The sequence below is a fragment of the Podarcis cretensis genome (assembly GCF_951804945.1).
Source record: "Podarcis cretensis genome assembly, chromosome: 5".
In the NCBI taxonomy this organism is placed as follows: Eukaryota; Metazoa; Chordata; class Lepidosauria; order Squamata; family Lacertidae; genus Podarcis; species Podarcis cretensis.
In genome coordinates, this window is record NC_137174.1 from 26840136 (window position 1) to 26859898 (window position 19763).

The window sequence follows — 19763 nt, forward strand, 5'->3', positions numbered from 1 at the left end:
AGAGAACCGCTCCACAGCCTCCAAATAAATTAGAAATAACCAGCATACATTGGGTGGGACCCAAAGATGCACTGGGACTTTTCCCAAACCCCTTTCCCACAGCAAGCCCTGCAGAAGAGAACTGCAGTTCAACAAGCCAAATCAGAAATGTTAAAAGAAATGTTTTTATATTTCCGGAATGGCAAAGTAAGTAACACTATTTTTCCTATTAATTTATCCATGGTATCATAGAGTTTTTTTGCCCAAGTGCAACCCTGTAACTTTAAAACATAGCATGCATTGGTGTGGTTGGTTGTTGTTCCGATGATGCTTACACTCAAGTCCCTGGCTTTGGCGAAAACAGAAATGGAAGTTTCACCAGGGCTATTTCCCGTCCACCCCCCAACTATTGCTTCGTTTCATACATAATGATATCAGAGAAATCCTTCAGGTAACTCACCCAGAATGGATGGGGCTGGAGACAAGATTGACATTGTCCAAGGTGTCTGCGGCCCAGCTATAGTGCCTGAGCGAATCAGAGTCAAATTCTCTTGGAAACGTCAGGTGCTTCAAAGAGATGAAAGAGAAGAAATATTAACTCAGCAGAGAGAAAAAAGTCAAGCAATTCCTGTGGTATATCACAACTGAGAAATAAAATCGACCTTTTATTAGCACTTACAACACCCGCAATCATTCTCTCTCTCTCTCTCTCATCCACACACACCAATCACTTTAATTACTTTACAAACCTTGATTATGTAGGACATAGCAGCCTAGCTCATGGTAGTGCCCATTTTTTTTATTTGTTACAGTTATATCCTGCCTTGGTCTATCACCTTATTTTATTCTAGGTCACTTTCGGGGTTGACTGGAGATTTGAACCTGCATCTCCCCAGTCCTAGATTGACACTCTTGACCACTATGCAACAAAATGAGCTCAGAGGGAACAGTGATTTGAAAGAACGATAAGCAAGTATGTTATCCATGGCATCTCAATGGGGATCCCAGTAACAATCTCTGCACTAAACACAGAATACACATCGACAACTCTAGACAAACTGGGTATATTCAATATTGTGGCTGTGGTTTCAGGCCCCACCTGCGTCCCATTGAAATGGTACATGCACTTGATAAAGTGTGATCCGATCCTCGTCCCTCAAAACCAGGGGTGGAATGGAGGAGATTGTGTGCACACCACTAGGGCTATATATTTTGCCCATGGAATATTTATACCTTTCTGTTCCTTAAAGTGGCTTACTTATATCTCGCGCAGGGAAGGGCTTTGGTAATAGGGCGTCTTGAGCGAGGACAAATTTGGGGCCCCCAATAAAACATTTTTTATTCATTATTATTTTGCGCCACCTCAGCTCAGCATCCTGTGCAGGAGAACCTAAACACAGTGCTGATCTATGGCTTCCAAGCAGCCTACTGTCCATCATGTACCTTGAGACAGTGCTTGGATCACTCCCTCTATGCATGTATTTCCTATTTTACATATGTCAAATGTTGAGGGATGGGCAGACAAGCAACTAGAATTCTACTGCCCTGCACCAGACTTGATCCAGACTGGCGAAGGGGCAGGTGGCCTGCAGAGCGATAACAGAAATGGCTTTGAGCAGTCACCATAAAACAAGCAAGCAAGACAAAAGAGCAATTTTAAAAGGGCAATTTAAATGAGCTGTTTTTTCCTTCTTTGTGTCATATTGCATGCCAGCTAGAATCTATGAGCTCTTCTTGTTTACTGAGCATTCATCTAGTCCCCCCCCCCCACAAAATTTGCACAGAGGTCATACGATGTTGCTTTTTATTGAGCATTGGTAACAGAAGTTATATGATATCACCTGGCACCACCGTTATCTCACACTTTCCAGCAAGTTTTCCTTTCATTTTCCCTACCCCATAAGTTCCATTTTGGAGAAGGGATGGGGAAGCTGACTTGTCATGCCAGAGTCCCAAATCCACTTTAACTGCATACGCTGAAATTGCTGGCAAACAATTAAATGGTACCCAAAGCATAGTGAGTTTGGAGACAGTGTAGCTTTCAGAAGGGACCGAATTACAGAGACAACTACATATTGTTTCCATATATTCTAATGTTAAACCACCTCAAACCTCAAATAACCTCAATGTCTGTTAGTGCTCAAAAGCAGACAAACCAGCTCAAGAATCCTGAGAAACAAAGTGTCAGGGTAGCCAAAAAATACCAGTAGCCTCTCTGGCAGTAGCATAATACCCCATTCCAAACTACAGCGAAAATTAAAAATAAATTGTTTTCTGACTATATTTAAAGCATGAATAAAGATAGCCACTGTAGCCTGACTTACATGAAACCTTCTTGCGTCTATTATTAACCAGCCTCCCAGCTCACAGACTGTTTCAAAAATAATTTTCAGGTTCCCATGTCAGGAATAATTTATCAGTTCCATCTCTATGTGCTATGCATGGGGATGAGCAGCCAAGGTGATGAAGCCAGTGGCAGATTAGGAAAGTGCTCTCTCCCTTCCTTTGCAAAGATGAATTTTCGAGATAAAAAATGAATGCGCCAAATATTCCTGCTTCTGCGTTTCTCCTGCTTTTTAGCGTTTCACTTTTAAATAACTATTCTGTTTATCTGAAAAGAATAACAACAACCCACCTTTCAGCCCACACCAAAGGCATCTTCTAATCTTAACAATAAAATGCAATGCAATAAAATAATCAAAAGTAGTAACAGAAAGCTAAAGCCACTCCAAGGCAGGGGAACTGAAATTCAACCCAGACTAATGGCTTGGCAAAATAAAAATGTTTTCATAGCTCACCAAAAGCCATTAAAAAAGCTGTAATATATTTCCAAGGAAGGTCTTTATGAAAACAGTTTCTTCAGTCATATGCCGAAGATGGACCCAAAACTAATTTTAGTACTGTATTCTTACATTGTTGTAGGAAGAGCCATAGCTCAGTGTCAGAGGTTGCACACAGAAAGTCCCAGGTTCAATCCCTGACATCTCGAGGCAGGGCTGGGAAAGCCTGTCTGAAATGCTAGTGAGTCACTGCCAGCCAGTGCCAGGGTTTCCCAAACATTGGTCTCCAGCTGTTTTTGGACTACACTTCCCATCATCCCTGACTACTGGTCCTGATGGCTAGCAAGATGGGAGTTCTAGTTGTAGACCAATGTTTGGGAAACCCTGGTAGCTAATGCTGAGCTAGATGGACCAATGGTCTGAGTGGAGGGCAGCTTTGTATGTTCCTATCTAGGGCAGTTCATATTTCACATATCTTCCTATAGCATAGGGATTGTAGTTCTATTGAATTCTAGCTTGCCCAAGTGCCCTCAGTGTGTGTGTGTGTTTATCTAAAACTAAAACTAAAAAAGCACAGTGGGTGTCTGAGTCCAATTAAAGTGGATTTGAAAAATGAAAAAATGACCTTTCAGTAACTGGGTAAAATCTCTTATTAAATACCTCATTAACAACTGTGTGTTCATGCAGCAGTTTAGGTAAGAAGTGTTATGTATTCAGTACAGTGGCACCTCTGGTTACGCACTTAATTCGTCCCAGAGGTCTGTTCTTAACCTGAAACTGTTCTTAGCCTGAAGCACCACTTTAGCTAACGGGGCCTCCCACTGCTGCCGTGCCACTGCCACACGATTTCTGTTCCCATCCTGAAGCAAAGTTCTTAACCCGAGGTACTATTTCTGGGTTAGTGGAGCCTGTAACCTGATGCATATGTAACCTGAAGCGTATGTAACCCAAGGTTCTACTGTATTTTCTATTTCAAAAAATGAATAAATACTGGAGATTTTTAGCTGAAGGAGGGAAGCTTTGAGAAATCAACATGGAGGACTATTACAGACCTTCCCTGTATACCTTTAGCTGTAAACTAGAGCTTTCCAAACTGCATGTCACAACATGTTAGTGTGTCAGCTGCAGTGTGCAGTTGTGTCACGTGAAAGCTCCCCGGGCTCCTCCCGGGGCTGGAAAGGGGTTAGTTTAACCTCCGGTTTGCTAGTAAAACTGAATGGCGGTGTCGTAAAATGATGCATGTCTTAAAAGTGTGCCACCAACATGAAAATTTTGGAAAGCTCTGCCGTAAACAATCCTAAATGCGTTTTCCTATTTCACATTAAACTGGAACCATTGCCAAACACATCTCTTCTTGTTGTTGTTATTATTGCTGTTGTTTTAAACTAAGGCTTATTTGTGGTTGACCTGACCCCCATGTCAGCAGATTACAGGTAATATGATACACTTCACAAGAGGGTTAAAATTAAGATTTGCCACTCCTGCCAAAATCAGGGAAGTCAGGAATAGCAATTCAAGCATACTGAAAGCCACTGTGGGCACACAAGCCTGCTAAGCACGACAGGAATACCAAAATATTGCTATCCAGGTCACTGCACAAGAATGCTACATTTAAACTTTTAATGAATGCCACTTCTCTTAAAGCCCTTTCATTAGGGAATTAAGGACTCTTTCATATTCCCTGTAGAAAACAGCAATCTGTAAAGACACACCCTATTCTACAGCATGAGAATTGGATATCCAGCTGCTATATATTCTGACTGTCTGGGTGAAACTTCTTTTAATCAAAAGAATTACACTGGCATATTCACGCAGTTGTCCGTAGAATATAGCCTGAAAAAGAATGAACACTCCAAAAATGTTTCATCTGCAGCCTCTCAAAACTAAGCAGCATGCACAGGTGTTTTGTTTTTTAAATAAAAAGACCAAACTCTGCTAACAATTTAATAGTGGGAGACAATAAGGAAGGAGAGAGAAACAAAAAGAAACCTGGAGGTTGTAAAATTTGCAGCAGAACAGTAAATGGTAGGTTTATAAAAGGAAGTAAATTGGACTTTGGGTAGGAGACCAAAATAGTTTCCCCAAACCCCATTGTTAAGAATGTTTGCAATCATTACCATCAGAGGAAGAGGAGCCCCACCCCAGACCTAACACATATGGAGACCAAGAGGACAGGTACAACTCCCAGAGATCACCATCTTAGAAGATGTGCCACCGGGGAAGTCTGCAAAACTGGGTGACCTTTTCTGTCTGTTCACCCCCCCCCCAACATACCGAACCTCTTCCCAATCACCCCCCTGAGACACCAGCAGCAAAAACAGTCATGAATCCAAACTAAAGCCCAGACTGTAAAATGCCTACCCAACAGCATGTGGCGTTCTATCACTGCACCCTACTCAGAAGAAGGAACCATGAACTGTTGTGTGCTCCAGATCCCAGCCACTGCTGCAGCAACATCCTTCTCAGTTCCTAATTTGGTGTGACTCTTGAGGTGGGAAGCACCCTGCATCTTTGACATACTTCCCCCCACGCACAGACTGGACTGCTCTCTGGTCTTTCAGTAATGCTTGGCACTAGGGGCTGGAAAAGGCAACTACATAATCCAAGCCAATTGGAGATCATCTGGTGAGGTGGTGACATCACAATGCTAGTTATACAATCAGGTTTTGGCAACATGCAGGTGTCACTACTACAGACTCATCTCAGACAGAGACAGTTGTTGCCTTCTATCCTATGTTTTTGTCTCTTGTAACAAGAAAAATGTTCCAAGAAAACCAGTTTAAGAAGAACACATAACCTCAGTGGTATATCTTGAAGAAGATAATTACCTGGATGGCCATTGTAAAGCAATTTAACACAAATAAGAAGCCTTGTCTATTATTGGACATGCCTTTCTCCCAAAGAGAAATTGGCTATTCAGTGTAAAATATTCTTATTCTATTGCATGCAAAATCCAGATAATGCCCTACTCTGATAGGTCAAACACATTTACCAATATGTCAGTCATCCTTGCTTTGTGGTCTTTTGTGATATAAAGCAAAAGCTAACTCCAACATCCTTTAAAAATACTAACTTATCAGAGAAAGAAACACTGTTATTTATTGAAATTCTCCCAAGCGGGCAAACAATTGCAATTATATGTAGCTTGAATAACCATTCTCGAATTTATTGCAGCCACACTGATTTTGCCCTGTAGATTTCAGCAGTATAAAAGTAGCGTTCAAACACTATTTCTCAAGTTAAATTTATCTCTAACCCTACCATATTCAATTATACCCAATATATGGTTTACAGATTTTGAAAAGAAACCATCTTCTTTTGCCAATAAACCACATACTCTGTATTAATTCAGAAAAGCTCTTGTGACTTCACATTAATTCTACATTCTTTTCTACAATTCTGAAACACAGGGCAATAATATCAGTATTGATGGAGAAAGTACCATTACCAGGGCTGTAAATTCCAATGGATTACTTGGTACGATTGACCGATTGATGCTTGATTCTATGATTAAAATTTCAGCTCTGATTGACCAAAAGAATTGATAAATAAAAAACTTTCAGAACCCCACTACTGTAACATAATGTATGTTCTAACAGGAGAGGCTAAGCTGCATGGTAAAACATTTATTTATTTCTATAAAATGCTCCAAACCACAGAATCAATTAAAAAACCTCACCGGATCCTTTGAGGGCACCAAGAGTTCTTCGATCATCATGCTGTCCCGGGCGAAAGAACTTCTATTCAAAGTGTAGGACCTATCCGAACTGAAGGAGCGGAGGCTGGTTGTATTTACAATTTACCACAGAGTATGAAGATGACAATGAGATGAACAAAAGAAAAATTAATGCATGCAACTTCCAGGGAACAAGTGAAAGATAATAAAACAGAATATGATTGATGAAACAGAATTTTAAAGTATGCTAGGAATTGTACCACGATTTTTAAGAGGTTTTCCTCTAATGTGTTAGATCCAAAATTTCCACCCACTACTTTTGTCATAATAAAGGAATATTGGTATCCAACCCATTGGCTGCAATTCTGAACACAATTACCTGAAAGTAAGCCCCACTGAACACAGTTGAATTTTCTTATTAGTAGACAGACAAGGGATTGCACTGGTTCACTTAAAATCAGGATAACATATAGTTGGATTTTAGATAAATGTAGTAAAAATATATTCAGGAAATGTGGAGTGCAATCCAAAGCATGTGACTGAGTTCAATGTGACTCCCTAGTAAGTGTGATTAGCATGAACAGAGACTTTCTAAAATGCTGCTGGTTTCTATGAGGGATTTATGATGGTATGGCCTAGGACCTCTGACTTTTCTAGCTAGCCCAGTTTCACACAAATGCATATTTGTTATTTCCCTCCCCTCTGTTAATTAAGAGACCTCATTATCAAAGGGTAGATAAATCTAGTGTGCTGCTGACACTGTTGTCAGTGACTTTTGCTCTCTAAAATTTACATCTGGAGTAGAAGGCTCGTCTTATCCCTAAATTGGCCTCCTTTAAAGTGTATTACAGCTTAGAACAAAACCAATCCATCTCAGGAACTGACAGCCCCTAGCCTGAAGGGGCTCCTTTGCTTTTGATCACCATGCACCTGGGATATCTCTGGAACCTGTGATTTCTACCACTGCAAGGATGCAGTAATAAGAAAAGCTGGGCTTGTTAAATCTCCCTCCAGCAAGGAGCTATATTACAGGCACAGAAACTTCTTATAGATGCAGCGATCAGTCTGTACTGATTCTCCACAAAAATGACAGCAGTTTCCAATGGTGCACAAATTATGGTGATCTAGAAAAAGGAAATCAACACTCTATATGAATGGTTATTATTTGAGAGGTGGGCATTCTGCACAGTTCATTTTGTGGCAGAGAAGAAAGCTCATCCTAGCCCCACAGTTTTCTTGTGGCTGCCTCTTCTGGCTGACTCACTGTAAGTTAGGTTGGCCATAAAAACATTACACAAAAAGCACAGAAGAAATGCACTGGATTTAGCACTGGTCTCTCATGCTTCGTTACAAACGATCTAAATGGCTTTAGTCAAGGCATCATTCTCTCAGCCTTGGGCGTCCCCATCAGCAGTATTGAGATAATGGTACTGGATTAATTTACAAGGCTGTTCTGAGTATTACTAAAATAAAGTACGGGAAGAACTTTGAACACTTGAAATCTGCTAAATGAATACTGATCTAGATCATTTCCTGCCTTCGTTCCTTCTCTGGGAGTTTAGAGGAAAACAATTTGAATATACTGAGACCCAGGAAAATGTTGAGTCTATGTGTCACACACATTAACCCTGGAAGCTACATGGAGCATATGTTAGAAAACATGCCAGCATTCAGACATGCTTACTATTGCAACTGAAAAGAAAGAAAAATGTCAAAGAAAATAATTGCATCCAGCAAAACAAAAATGCTTTTAAACTAGGTTTTTTTTTAACAGCAGTATATACCTTTAACAACTTACGACATGCACTTTGCACTTCTTAATATTTGCCCCCCAAGATTCCACCCTAGTATATATTGCATTTAGAACGTTTCTCCTGGTGCTCAGCTCCACCAACTTCAACCTGGGCCCTGGGTCTTTAAAAACATTCAACTTTCCCTCCCCCATCATCTTTTCTCCCCCTTCAAAACATGTATTCAATGAAATCAGGTCATATATTACGTTGGCAGTAACCAAAATAGTATGATCTAACATGAGACACAACAGAAAAAGTCACATCACATCACAATGCTGAGTAAAAATAAATAAATGATGAATGGCAAAAGCTGAGAAATGTCACAAGGGTGCCATGCTTTCTTACCTGACCTTAGGACTATTTTTAAAGAAATGTACAGGAAGGGGAGGGGGAAACAAGGAGAGATAGAAAGCAAAGAATCAGACAGTGGAAAAAGCACAATGCCATGGCTGGATGACTTAAGACATTCAATGTGGTTTGTTCTGTTATGTTACACTCAGAAATCTACGCGGGTGTTTGGCTATAGTTAAAGGGTTGTAGTGGCTTTCAAACTGTATTCTAGGGGATCCCAGGTCCCCTCCAGTTCTTTTCCTTATTAAGAAGATCAGCAATGGCTGAGATGCTTTGCTGGAACACGTTCCCCGCCCCAACCCTCCTCCTTATACTATTGGGAGATGCTGTAGGTCAGCATTAGAGCACAAGCTTTGCATGCAAGAAGTCACAAGGTTGAAACTTCGGCATCTTAAGTTAAAAGGCAACAGCTGGCAATAAGAAAGACCTCTCCATGAGATGCTAGCAAGCCACTGCCTGCCAGTGCAGAAAGATGGGCTAGGTGGACAAATTGCACGTCCTGGAATGTTCCTTTGCAGTGCACAGTGGCAACAGGGGTGGTTGGTTGGTTTGCTTGTTTTTATTCCAGGGTAGACACTTCTTCATGTGGGGTGTCAGGTATGCAAGAAAGTGTGCATTCTAGAACACGATCTGGGATCATCTGCGATGTACAGAGGTTCTGTGGCAGATTAAGTCGATGTGGAAAGTTCCCTAAAAAGTAGTGAATTTCAATGCCATTGTTTGATATGGAATGTTTTGTTTTGTTTTTGTTTTTTTTTAAAAAAATTCCAATCCTTAACACACTTAAGCACATCTAACCTAGTAAAGTCAATCTGGGGTCTGCAGTGCATAGATGCGTTTGAATATCAGTTCGCTTCATCTGAGTGTAACACACATGTAATATATTGCAGATGTAAACATGAGCTACATAGTGAGAAATAATGGTACTGTTAAATCAGAAGTATGCAACTTTTTAAGGTTTTATCGAGGAGTCAAAGATGAGCAAAGTACACTCAGGATTTCCGATCTCTAGGAAACAATTACTATGATCCCATTAATATCTGACGGATATGTGGGTCTGCGGAGCTGTCACTGTTTCACTAGGTGCTACTTAGTAGATTACTACTAAGAGTCTATTTGTTAAAACCACAGAATACAGTTCACAGAATAAGTACACACGTAAGTAGCTTAATCAACTGAATTCTATGTTATTTGGGCAACTAAACACAGATGACTAAAATTCAACATAGTACTGTTTAACAGCTATTCTTCACATATAATTCAAAAAGAAGTTGATTAAATGACCAAAGAGGTTTTACAGGCAAAGCAAGAGAATACAGTGCAAAATTAGGATGCATGCTTCTGTACTCAATGCAGTCACAACAATCAAGACTGAAAGATGCAAACATCCAAGTTTTACCTTGTGGGAGGTGACACTCCCTGTTAGACAATGGAAGAACTTTTTACAACAGATCATTAAGCTATAGGAAAAAGTCCTCAGGGCTCAGGCTTGTGAGGTTTAATTATTAGCTTCAAAATAATTCAACTGTCAGTAAACAGGCTACTAATCCACAACCATGAAAATAATCTCTTGAGTTGCTTGTGGTGCCTTGTTTGTTTTAGACGCTAGGCAAGGCCAGATATCTGAACCAGAAATTCCCAATAATATGAATGACTGAATGTCTTGAAGTGCAAAGATAGCAAATCACTCATGTAAAAAACTGTGACCTATTTTACTCCCTTGCAAGAAAACTGCTCGTTCCTTTGGTAACAAAACACTGCAAAGGATTTAAGACAGCAATTAGCAATGCAAACAATTGCAAACAGATTTAAACTTTTTTATTATTATTCTCCATCTGCACCTTTTGGGAAAGTGAAGCAATTGGATTAGCCAAACAACCATCTTTCATTTTTTTCCTGGCATGAATCTATGTCATTTTCATTCTTGAAAGAAAATTAGTGTCAGTAAGTATTATAATCAAATTATTGAACAAAAGCCTCCTGTCCCCCCTTCTTGGCTACATGTTCGTTGTGGACTAAATGGTCTGGCTCATAGATAGAGGCTTCCAGCTGTTTCCAAAGGAACACTTCTGACATATCTAGAGCATGAGCAGATACCAGACAAAGAAGAAAACATGAAGAATTACTCTGCTTTCAACTATTGCCATAACAAAGCCATCACAGAGGGCAGAGAGAAGCATGAAACCAAATAACAGATGCATGTTTGAATGACAGAGTAATCAGGCAGCCAAATTATGGAACTCTGCTTCATTTCTCCAGTGATAAAATGCACTGCATGGGTGTATATATTATATTGAATATGTGAAGAACATGCTGAATACCTGGCAGATCGGGCTCCTAGGCTGAAGCCCATGTATCCTTCTGCAGGCAGAGAATCATCTCCCAGTTCTTTTAGATCCTGCGGCCCAAGATACTTGTCCGTGTCTCCTGTCATTGCATCTTCACCTGCCAGCACAAAAGCAGGCTGAAATCAGAAGCTACACACAGCCAAAGGAAATGCCTGCTGTCCTTCAGTATGGTTGCTAGAAAGTGAACTCAGTGCATCCCCTGTATTATAAATGCCAACTATATGTTATCTGCACAACTTTTTTTTTAAAAAAAGGAGAGAAACAAAAACCCTTTAAGGTGTTAATATATATATAAGCACAAAGAATGACATTTATCCCTGTAAATCCAGTAGTTTAGCAGGTTATATCAGGTGTGATGCTAGTCCAATCACTCTAACAGCCTCAGACAGACAGAAGTAACTTGAATGGAAGACATTCCTTAGCATGTTAACACCCTGTGCTCAAAAAAACGGATTTCGTGGGAGGACTAAGGTGACAACCCCACCCCTCTGAAATGGCCCGCTGGCTCATCCCATTACTAAAGATTCCACTCCCTCTGTATTACTCTTTCACCTTTCTAAGTTGGCATCTGAGGCAAAACAAGCAAGAAGTCCCTCAAAGGGCTGGATTCAGCCTAATGACATCCAGTTGCTGATCCCTACCGTATTTTTTGCCCTATAGGACGCACTTTCCCCCCTCCAAAAATGAAGGGGAAATGTGTGTGCGTCCTATGGGGTGAATGCAGGCTTCGTGGACCTCTCCGCAAGCAGCGGGAGCGCTCCTGCTGCTTGCGGAGAGTTGCCTGCATGCTGAAGCCCGCGCGCACTGAGCTCAGCGCGTCCAGGCTTTGCGGAACTCTCAGCAAGCAGCAGGGGGCTGGGGTCGGGGGAAGCTCAGGCCTGGGGAAAAAAAAATAATTTCCCCCCCTTTATTTCCCCCCAAAAAAACTAGGTGCGCCTTATGGGACGGTGCGTCCTATAAGGCGAAAAATACGGTAATCTAAAGCCTTTTTGAACGAAACTTCTCATATATCCCTCCCCTACCCACCTACAAAAGCTGCACATTTCACCCTTTTGGTTCAAAAACATTCATTTGCTACTCACATTGATACTTTTATTAGCTTTATAGCTGAATTATGTGGGGGTACGGTGGGGTGGGGTGGTCTTCATTACTGTAAAGATAAAGGTGGGGCAGATTCTGGCCCAGGTCTGCTGCTACAACTTGACTATGCTGACAATTGGCAATTTATCTGTTGTCAGCAGCTTGCAAAGCCCTGACTAAGACAGAAATATTGCCCGCCCAGTAAACACACAATCTGTATTAGACAGATGGGAATGTAATGGGAAAGAAGCCAAAGACCAAACCTGTGGCTATTCAAATGCTCCCAGTTTGCAATTCCAGTTCCTGAATGTGACCCATCAACTAAATTTCAGGGAATTCGAGTTTAATTTCATTCAGTATTCTTTTTTTAAAAGGGGTAAATGTCTCTTAACACATGCCTGCTGTGCTCCCATTAGCACTATATCATGGGGGTTGTGGTCTCTAGACTGTATAAAGACCACAGCGCAGTGCAGCCCATCTTTAACCATGGCTAAGGGAGCAAGGTGTGAGACCACCTGCTTGTTCCTCCTGCCCTCCCACCCTGCTCAAATCCCCCTTCTCCTCCCAAGCTTTAAAGCATATCAGCATTGTATTTAAGCATAACCAAGGTTAACCAGAGTTCTCCATTAACCAGGGTTCTGAAACCAGATTCAGATCCTGGTTGTGCTCAGTACCAACATAACTCTTAACCATGGCTAAGGCCTGTGCGTGGAGGGAGAGTTCATGCGCCTTCTCACCAGCCCACTCCTATGTGTAACCATGTTTAAGAGATTAATGGTACTGCACCCTAGTCTTACTTGGCGTATGAAAGTCCTTCTTGCAAAAACAACATGGATGATTTAAAAACATTGGGAGAATCGGCACATGTTTCAGAACGGCCAACAGAATTTTCAGTTCAGGATTAGGAAATATAATATTCAACTTGAATTTAACCTGTGGAGGTACAGGTAAGTCAAGTCTTAAGGGGTTTAAGAAAGACTTCATATTTTAAAATAGTGGGGGAGAGGGATCCATGTATAAATGAAAATATAACAAGCAACAAAAGCATCATATGACTACAAACACACGTCTTATTAAGGATGAATTAAGAGAACACCTTTCCCAGTAAGATAAATTTCAAATGGTCTCCATGTCACAGAATTTCTGGGAAGGAAATGATCTTGCAACATGCAGAGCCAAAGTCACTTTCCTTCCAGCTGTGGAGGTCCAATTTTGCAATAACTGCTTTGCTGTGCTAAACAGAGAATGTGGCTGAGAAACCTGTGGCCCTCTAGATGTTGCTGAAACCCATCAATCCTAGCCAGCATAGCCAATGGTCAGGGACGATGGGACCTGTAGCCCAACAACAGCTGGAGGGTCATAGTGCCTACAAAGAGATAAGGAATACATGGGCATTTCCTGCTTCCAAGAAAAGTGGTGGGGGTGCTGTCTATGTGGTGCTGTTACACTCTGTTCTCCGTGCATTCAAACTACATTAGAAGGAATTCTACTCACACACCAATGTATACAAGGTTCCTCCTCACATGAAGGAGCAGTGCATGGTGTTTCAGAAGACAAGTATAATTCTTTCTAGTGAAATCTGAACATGCAGACTTTAGGCGATGGAGCAGTGATGTGCACCAGCAGGATTTGCCCAGTCAGACCCACAGCTCCCTCCACAACTTCCTTCAACAGGTGCAGGGGATGTGTGTATGAACTCTACTAGTTCCCTCTTCCAGTGCAATGCCCCCAGTCTATTAAACCTTCATGTAAAGAAGCCAGTGGCATACAGAGAGCAGAGTGTGACATTTCTGAGTGTTTGCCAAAGAGATGGCTTGTGATGGATTGGGAGGCTTAGGGTGCAATATAAGCTTAGATGTGGGCCTGAGTGTGTTTTTAAAAGTTTGAGGAAAAAACCTAATAAGTGTCTGAAAAATATGAAAACATTATATGTTAATATTCCACAGTTCTTCCTTGTAAACTGAGTCCTCTAGGTTTAGATGTAACCATTGCATATCCCACATGTGTTTTATCATGGGTATAGGGGCATAGTAATCCCTTCAATAGTTCAACTCAAAAAATGAAAATATAAAACCTGTATAATACTTGAATCAATAATAAAACACGTGCTGCGTTAAAACAAGCTTAGATAAGAGCTACTTTGACAACTCTGTACTCCTATAAGTAAAGCATCAGTAGTATTTAACAGCAACTCCCCTTGTTGTTTTGATAAAACTCATTTTATCACAATACTGCAGGTAACAAAAGCTGGCCCTTGAATTCAAAAGTAAAGCAGTGCAGCAATGGGAGGGTTAAGGAACAGCAACACACTCCCACCAACTTCACCTTCACCCCATTATGTCACTGTCAGACCTACATTCCAATAGTGGGAAATATATTATAAAACTGCCCCTTGAGGTTTTCGGGTTCCCTTTCCAACTCCCTTTTCCATTTACAGTACAACAGCTCAATTCTAAATGCAAAAAAATTATCCCTTGTCCTCCCTTTGGATAAATATTTGTATTTCCTAAACGTTGCACAACTGAAAATAAGCATTTCACAGAGCATTCCTGAAGCAGTATATGCACCCCCCCCAAACGATTATGCAGAGTTTAGGTTAACTATTCCCTTGGCCTGGGGGGGTGGTAATGTTAAAAAGCAAACCACAAACGAGGCCCCACTTTAAAGCCACAAATCAGTTCTAAAAATACTCTCTCTTCAAGCTCTCTGCTGCCTTGCAATTGACCAAATAACAGATCGACTTTCTCCCTGCAACCTGGCAACAGAGCAATTATTTTAAGAAACAGTTTTGTAAAAGCTTAGAAGTCTTGTCAAGATATTTTCACAAGAGTACACAAAATCGGGGTGGGGGTGTGGGGGGAATGAACACCGCAGTAAATACTAAGGTAGAAAAGTCTTACTGTTTTGGAAAGCCATTTTCACCCGCCTGGTCTATAAAACTTTTTTTCCTGCCTGCCTCTTGATGTTTCCAAGAATTCCTATTAGTCCTATTAGTCCTTAAGCAGCGATTTATAGTTAATCTCCAAACCAGTATAAGAGCCTAATCTCTGTGGGTCATATTCACTTTCCACACACCAGTTGGGCTCTTCTCAACATCTTGATCTCTTCCAGCGCCTGCATTTTACGAAATGTGTGCCTTTGTCCTCTCGAACCTCGCAAAAAAAAACCCCACAAAAAAACAAAAACCACCCGAATTTTCTTCCAAATGTGCAACGAAACAAAAGTTTAAAGATGCAGGAATTGACAGCTGCTGTTGGAGGTAAAGATCTCCTTAAAAAGAAACATACACCACGCAATCTACGATGTCTTCTGATAGGATTGAAAACTCCTCTGGCAAGCCTAGTCTAACAAGATGACTGAATGGTGACATACAGACAAGCGCTTGAGTTATTTGTATGTAAATAAGCGCGCAGCTTGGGTGTCAGGTTCTCTCCCCCCCCCCCTCCCTGTAATTTGATAGTAACCGGTCTTGGTTAAACATGCAGGCACTGGGGCAGCCAGAAATCAGGCAAAAGCACATTATGTGGAAGGGGAGGAGGAGGACGGTGCTTTGCTAAAACTGTGTTAGTAAATAACTTTGCTGTTAGACAGGGGCGAGAGAGGAAAGCAGCTTAAGGAAGAGGAGGTGGAGGCGGATTTGAGCTTTAGGCTCGGAGGAAACGAACCCAGCAGCATTTCTTTCCAGCTGTCTTCAGGTAGGGAGAAAGGAAAGGGTTGCTTTTGTCTCCTGAAACCAGGAGTCCGGTGACTCTCCACCTTCAGCAACAAAGACGACTATGTGTTTACACCCCGATTGCCAAGGGAGGTTGTAAGAGAGGCAACACACCCCACCCACCCCCAACTCTGCGCGCGCACAAGGGTTGCGTTTCTGGCGAGACAGGAGGCCGGTTACTAGGGCTGGTCCTCGTCAATCATTAACACCGGCACCTTTCCCATTTCACGCAGCAATAAAAAGGGAGAGAACACCAGTCTGTCAGCGGGACGGAAGCCTCCGGAAGGTGTGCCGTGGTGGCATGGCAGGTTCAGCCAAGGAATTGCATAGTGCACCTCGCTAACAAATGCAATACTTAAATTCTTTCCCCATGAAGTGTTACACGAAACATCTGGGACGTCTGGAATCTAGATGGGATGCTGAATGAAGTTCATTTGAAAATGCTATTGATTTTGGGCAACTCAGTAGTGGCATCCTTGCTACTGGGTTTAAGACACAGGCTTTGTATGTGCTAGTGCTTTTTGAAATCTTGGGATTTATTTATTTTTTAAAAAATATGGATTACTAGTCCACTTCATTCCACAAGGTAAAGGTAAAGGTAAAGGGACCCCTGACCATTACGTCCAGTTGCAGGCGACTCTGGGGTTGCGGTGCTCATCTCGCTTTATTGGCCGAGGGAGCCGGCGTACAGCTTCCGGGTCATGTGGCCAGCATGACTAAGCCGCTTCTGGAGAACCAGAGCGGTACCTATTTATCTACTTGCACTTTGACGTGCTTTTGAACTGCTAGGTTGGCAGGAGCAGGGGCCGAGCAACGGGTGCTCACCCCGTTGCGGGGATTCGAACCGCCGACCTTCTGATCGGCAAGTCCTAGGCTCTGTGGTTTAACCCACAGTGCCAATTGCAATTTACACACACACACACACACACACACACACACACAGTGTGCAGTGACAAGGGAGGGAGAGGGAGGGAGGGGGAGAGGGAGGGAGGGAGGGAGGGAGGGAGAGAGAGAGATGCAAGCTGAAAGTGTAAAGTCTCTTGAGGAAGAGAACTCCATAGTTCTATTTTAGTATACAGGTACAGCTCATCTTATGCTGATTTTACATACGTTATCTCAGCTTTATGTGGATCGCAGTAAAAAAAAAAAAAAAAAATTAATAGGGGAGGGAGAGCAGGGGAAAAGCCCAGGAAGGGCCACATGAGATCTCACACAACCTTTCCAGAGTCCGGAAAGCAAGGTGAGGAGGTGTTTTTCTGCTTGGGAAAGAGCTTTTTAAGCCTCCCCCCCCCACCTTGCTTCCCAGACTCTGAGAAGGTCATGGGAGTCTTGCAGAGGCCTCCTGTGAACTTTCCAGAGCCTGGTAAGCTAAGGGGGCTTAAAAAGCTCTCTGCCTTGTGTGAGGGGCAACACCTGCACAGCACCAGTTTCACTGAGGTAGGGATAGTCACGCAGAGCTGTCCTGGGGGTCGTTCTGGCTTAACACAATTTTGCTTATACGTGCAACAGCAAGGAACATAACACCCACCCACCCTGTGCAAGACGAGATCTACCTGTATCATAAACAATACACTGTGCTAATAAAAATGGACAAATTCAGTGATAACTGAAGAGATCTGCAAGATTTGAACCTGGATTGCAATACATCTTATTGGCTCTTCAAACCTCATGAAGCTCAGCCAATGAGCTCAAGAGAGATGTGCTGGAACTAGCTGCTATCTCTTAGCTGACCTACTTCACTGGATTGTTGTGAGGAGGGGGAAAGGGAGGGGGTCTTGCTTGCCCTAAATGGCCTCAGCCTTGTATACCTGGAGTGCCTCCAACCCCCTTGTTCAGCCGGGAAGAAATGAGCACAGAAATGAGGTTAAAGAATCTGTAGAAAGCAAAGTCAATATTAGCAATTACATTGGGCTGTTTTCAAAGTATGGGAGCTCAGTCCTCCCTGAACACATCTCCCCATGGGCTCACCATGGGCATAGCCAGGATTTTGGGTTGGGGGGGGCAGGCCTTTTGTTGGGGGAGGCAGAACCTCAGTTTGCTGTGTATTTTTATTGATTTTTATTGAGTTAGGGGGGACAACTGCCCCTCCCTGCCCCTCTTGGCTGCGCCCATGCAGCTCACTGCTCCACACAGAAGAATAATGAGAAATGAACAAGATGCTGCTCTCTGCTTCTGTGCTGGTGCAGCAGGAATTATGTTTTCTAATCCCTTTTCTCCTCTTCTGCAAGTACTCGTGGAACAGAACTGGAGGAGCCAAGGAAGGGAAGAAAACACAATTAGGGCAATGCTCATTTGTGTGCCCCCCACCCCACCTGGAAACACAAAATTATGCTGCCCAGAGCAGAGTTAAAAATAGAAAGGGAAGAATTGGGCTGTGATCCCACAGGTCTGCTTCACATGCTCCTCTCTCCACACTTTCAGTGTGGATGTGGGTGTGTTGGGGTTTCTCCATTGCAAGGCACAGAAGCTGCATTTTCATGGTGGAGATTTGCACATTTCCTCCCTCTGCATGAGACTCAAAAGTGAGGAAGGACAGAGAAAAAACACAAATTAGCCACTGCATGGCATTCAAGTAATTCAGGGGAGATCCAATGAGATTAATGAAGATGACCAAGTTAGGCTCATTAATTTCAACAGATCTACTCTGGAATTATTCAAATGCTTTGAATAATGACACCTTGACAAGTTGCAACCTAAAATTAAGTACACACCTGTATACTTGTGCACACCCACTGTGTTTCTCGCTTCAACCTACTGGACAGTTAACAAATGTGGGACATTTTGGGCTATGAAAAGCTTTGCTAAATACTGTTGCAATACTTGGCAAAAAAAGAAAAGAAAAAAGAACCTGTTAAAGATCCCAAGGCTTATTTAAAACAAAGGTCTTTTCTTAACATGGTTGGATCTGAATGCAGAAAGGAAGGATGATTGACTGGAATTAAACAAGTAAACAAACCAGTCTGCTTAAGGGATTAATCTGTAAATTGTTTCCTGTTTCCTAAATGTGAAGAAGTTTCACCTCCTGTTTGCAGTTCAGCTGTTAGTATGAACCTGATGAAGTGTTAAATGCTTGGGGAAGGAGATGGGATATCTCCTAATATTTACCACAGGGGCTTTTCTGTTTTGGTAGTGTGTGGAGCATGTTGTTTGTGCATGCACTAGCAGTGGGTTGTATCCAGTGAAACTGTCCTATTAGCACAAGTGCTCCTGCTTGCTCCTCCCTTTTTTTATTCCCCAACCCCAAGTCTGCTCCAAAGGATTAGGGGAACACCCCTTCCCCAACAAATCTGGGGTGCATGTAGCGGGAAGAGAGGGAAGGCAAATTCCACTGCACAAGCGGAAGTCATTGTGCTAATGGGGAGACTTGGTTGGCTACAACCCAGAATGACTATGTCTTCTGAACGTCAACAAACACACTACCAAAACCGAAGGAATTACATGAACTCCTGAGTGTGGATGTCATTTCACATTTCATCTGTGGAAGAAGTGGGAGACAAGGTTCATGGTGGACATGGCTACCCACAGCTACTAGCCATGAAAGCTATGCCCTACCTCCACTGCCAGACTCGAAGCAGTATGCCTCTGAATACCAGTTGCTAGGAATCACAGTTGCTAGGAATTGTGTCTTGCTTGTGTGCTTCCCACAGGCACCTGGCTTGTCGCTGCAATAACATGAAGGACTAGATGGGCCATTGACCCGATTCAGCAGACTCTTCTTGTGTTCTCAAGATTCTAATAATAATAATAAACCTTTATTGTTACTACACCACCTGTGTGCAGTGAAATTAAACTACCCCCCCCCATACATTCAGTCTTGTTCGTGCTCTGTGTGCTTGTCGGAAGTCAATTACACCACTATTCCCCCCCCCCCCATTCAACAACCCAACAGCCCACAGATAAAAATTGTTCTTTAACCTGGTGGTGTGGCTGACTATACTTCTGTATCTCCTGCCCAAAGGTAGGAGACTAAAGAAGTGCTGGCAGGATGAGTCGTCCCTAAGAATTTTCCTCACTCTCCTGAGGAAGTTTCCCACGATGTCATCT

The 19763-nt window shown here is 42.3% G+C and overlaps 2 protein-coding genes across 26 annotated transcripts in view; one reads left to right on the forward strand and one right to left on the reverse strand.

Annotated features, from left to right (window-relative positions):
• LOC307215936 (uncharacterized protein) overlaps window positions 1–19763 on the forward strand; it is a 125234-nt gene that overhangs the window by 70999 nt on the left and 34472 nt on the right. The window lies entirely within an intron of this gene.
• Window positions 1–19763, reverse strand: part of ANK3 (ankyrin 3) — a 388986-nt gene that overhangs the window by 57504 nt on the left and 311719 nt on the right. For 19 of the 24 annotated variants that reach the window (XM_079975546.1, XM_079975564.1, XM_079975542.1 and 16 more), the window contains 3 exons: window positions 10901–11024; window positions 6439–6541; window positions 440–546 (listed from right to left, as the gene is read on the reverse strand). In XM_079975546.1, the coding sequence (XP_079831672.1) occupies window positions 440–546; window positions 6439–6541; window positions 10901–11024 (334 nt within the window). The other 5 variants (XM_079975550.1, XM_079975551.1, XM_079975554.1 and 2 more) reach the window with 5 other exon arrangements.